The sequence below is a fragment of the Aplysia californica genome, unplaced genomic scaffold (genome assembly GCF_000002075.1).
Source record: "Aplysia californica isolate F4 #8 unplaced genomic scaffold, AplCal3.0 scaffold00314, whole genome shotgun sequence".
NCBI lineage: Eukaryota > Metazoa > Mollusca > Gastropoda > Aplysiida > Aplysiidae > Aplysia > Aplysia californica.
In genome coordinates this window covers 12,458-14,772 of record NW_004797584.1, presented here as the reverse complement: position 1 = coordinate 14,772, position 2,315 = coordinate 12,458, and the positions used below count along the sequence as shown (strand labels likewise).

General features: G+C 43.0%; 1 protein-coding gene across 1 annotated transcript; it reads left to right on the top strand.

Moving 5' to 3' along the window:
• Positions 1 to 218: 218 nt before the first annotated feature.
• Positions 219 to 1,405, top strand: LOC118477955 (proline-rich protein 2-like; the record flags this gene model as incomplete). The annotated part of the gene is made up of 2 exons (XM_035970731.1): positions 219 to 314; positions 946 to 1,405. Coding segments are annotated over exons 1-2 (556 nt in total), but the record flags the coding sequence as incomplete, so codon positions are not given.
• Positions 1,406 to 2,315: the final 910 nt, after the last annotated feature.

Sequence of the window (2,315 nt, the reverse complement as noted above, 5' to 3'; positions counted from 1 at the left end):
TTCGGTTTTCTGCGTTAATCGGAGAAGCACCCATCTGCTACACAACAAACGCTGGTATTGAACGACGTATGACACCAATATCGTACCTAAGTATAATTATGAAGTCTCCACCGCCAGTCTTGTCATTATTCTGTAGAATCATTGACATCATCCCCATTGTGCTCACGTGACTTTGAGTCCGTCACAACCTGTCCCTGTTGGTTGTTTACCCAGAGACAATGACGTCAGAGGTCTCTTGCGTCTCCCACGACTATATAATCACAGCAGACACTCTACTCAAAACACTGACACCCCTGGGTCCTTCAGAAACCATGGTGAGTAGCACAGTGCCTTCATTACTCTCTTCTTGTCGTTGTTACTCTCGATGTAGCAGCTCTAATATTCAGTACGTATAGCCTAATTATGTTGCAACTCCCGTAAAACGTTAACTAAAACATAGTCTCTTTCACGGTCTGTTAATTGGTTGGTATGTTAAATTTGCAAGTGTCGAAATAGACACAACTTAGATGATTTAGGAGGTTGGCTTTCACAACCGTGTCAGGGTATGTGAGGGAGGTACAACATCCCAGCAGACAGACCAATATACTCGTTGATCTGTTTCAGACCTGACACTTGTTCATGCTTAAGAAGAGGAACATAAATGGTCGGCAGTCCATTGGTTAGGCTAATAGACACGCTCCCATTTGCCTCTGTTTAATTTTGGCACGGGCTTTAAATTAAGAGGTCTAGTCTCTTAAACATGAATATTATTACACTTTTGCAAGAGGCGGAACGCCTATACAATTTCCTCATGCTTCTTTATTCAATTTAGTTCCTCAAACTTTCCAATAGTAATTCGATCTTCAAACACAGTTTATCAAAGTTTCCTATCTGGTTCAACCAATTGTAAGGTATTCATGGAGCAGTTAAATGTTAACTTTATCGACTTTTTCTCTCTGGTTCCAGAACTCCGTGATTTTCCTCACCGCACTTTGCGTGGCTGTAGCCACATCAGCTTTGGTCAAACGCCAGGCACCTCAGAACCCTACTCCAGGAAACGGTCCTTTCCCCCAATTCCCTCAACTCCCACCCAACGGCACTTTCCCTCAATTTCCTCAACCCCCACCCAACGGCACTTTCCCCCAATTTCCTCAACTCCCACCCAACGGCACATTCCCCCAATTCCCTGCACCTCCACCCAATGGTACCCTTCCCCCGTTTTCATTCCCACCACCGCCTCGAGGCCCATTTCCCCAAGGCCCATTCGGCATGCCCACACCCCAACAAGGTCCATTCGGCCCATACCAGCAAGGTCCATTCGGCCCATCCCAGCAAGGTCCATTCGGCCCATCCCAACAAGGTCCATTCGGCATGCCCTCACCCCCTCAAGGAGGTTTCCAATTCCCAGGGATATTCCAACAAAACGGTAAGATTTAATTCCGGATTTTGTCTCCTTTCACTTTCAAATTTGCCAAAGAAGTCTTCCCTCACAATTAGAGAATAAGCAACAAATTTTATTTTCTTCGAGCGTCAACAAACATCCACCTACACATCAGAAAGGGTTTTGTTGTGTTTGTTTGTTCTTTTCATTTGTAGTCCTTTGTCTTTCTTTTGAGTGCCTTGTTATTCATTATATTTCGTATTAGACAATCATCGACAATGAGAGCGTAAGTGAGTTGGTACAATGATACGTCAGTCCTAAGATGGAACAATTAGAGAATAATAATACATTATGAATAACAATGCATTTATCTATGTGTTGGTTTTTGATTACATAATTCATTAGATTTGTTCTAGCTTTTGTCCCTGCTCTAGCCGCCCCCCCCCCCAACCCTTCCAAAGACTGCTCAATTGTGGGAGGGTGAAGTGAGTGGGGACATACCCCTCTCCCTTTCTCTTGGCAGAGAGAGTCCAGATTTCGAAAATATATTGTTGGCCCTATTTGTGTCAGAAACTTCATTAACTAATTAGGTCAAGTCAAAAATTTTATGGAGTAGCTTCTAATAGCTATCCTAGCCTGGTTTGCAACATATATTTTGATATTTTGAAGTAAAAATAGAGTTGTTTTTGTTGTTTCTTTTTTCAGAAACTAAATCTTAGGGTTCTTGATGACAACAAAGATGAAAGCTTCTTGAAAAATGATAGCCTAGAAGCTCCATAGACTTGTGTTATTAGCCTAGATTGTGTACTTCAGCGTAATTCCTGTTTTCTATGGAGAAGGCTGTTTGACTCAATTCGGAGACAACTGAAGGGCAATGGGGAATAGGTGCCACGTGCACTCAACTCTCTCTCTGCTTTCTCTCTCTCTCTCTCTCTCTCTCTCTCTCTCTCTCTCT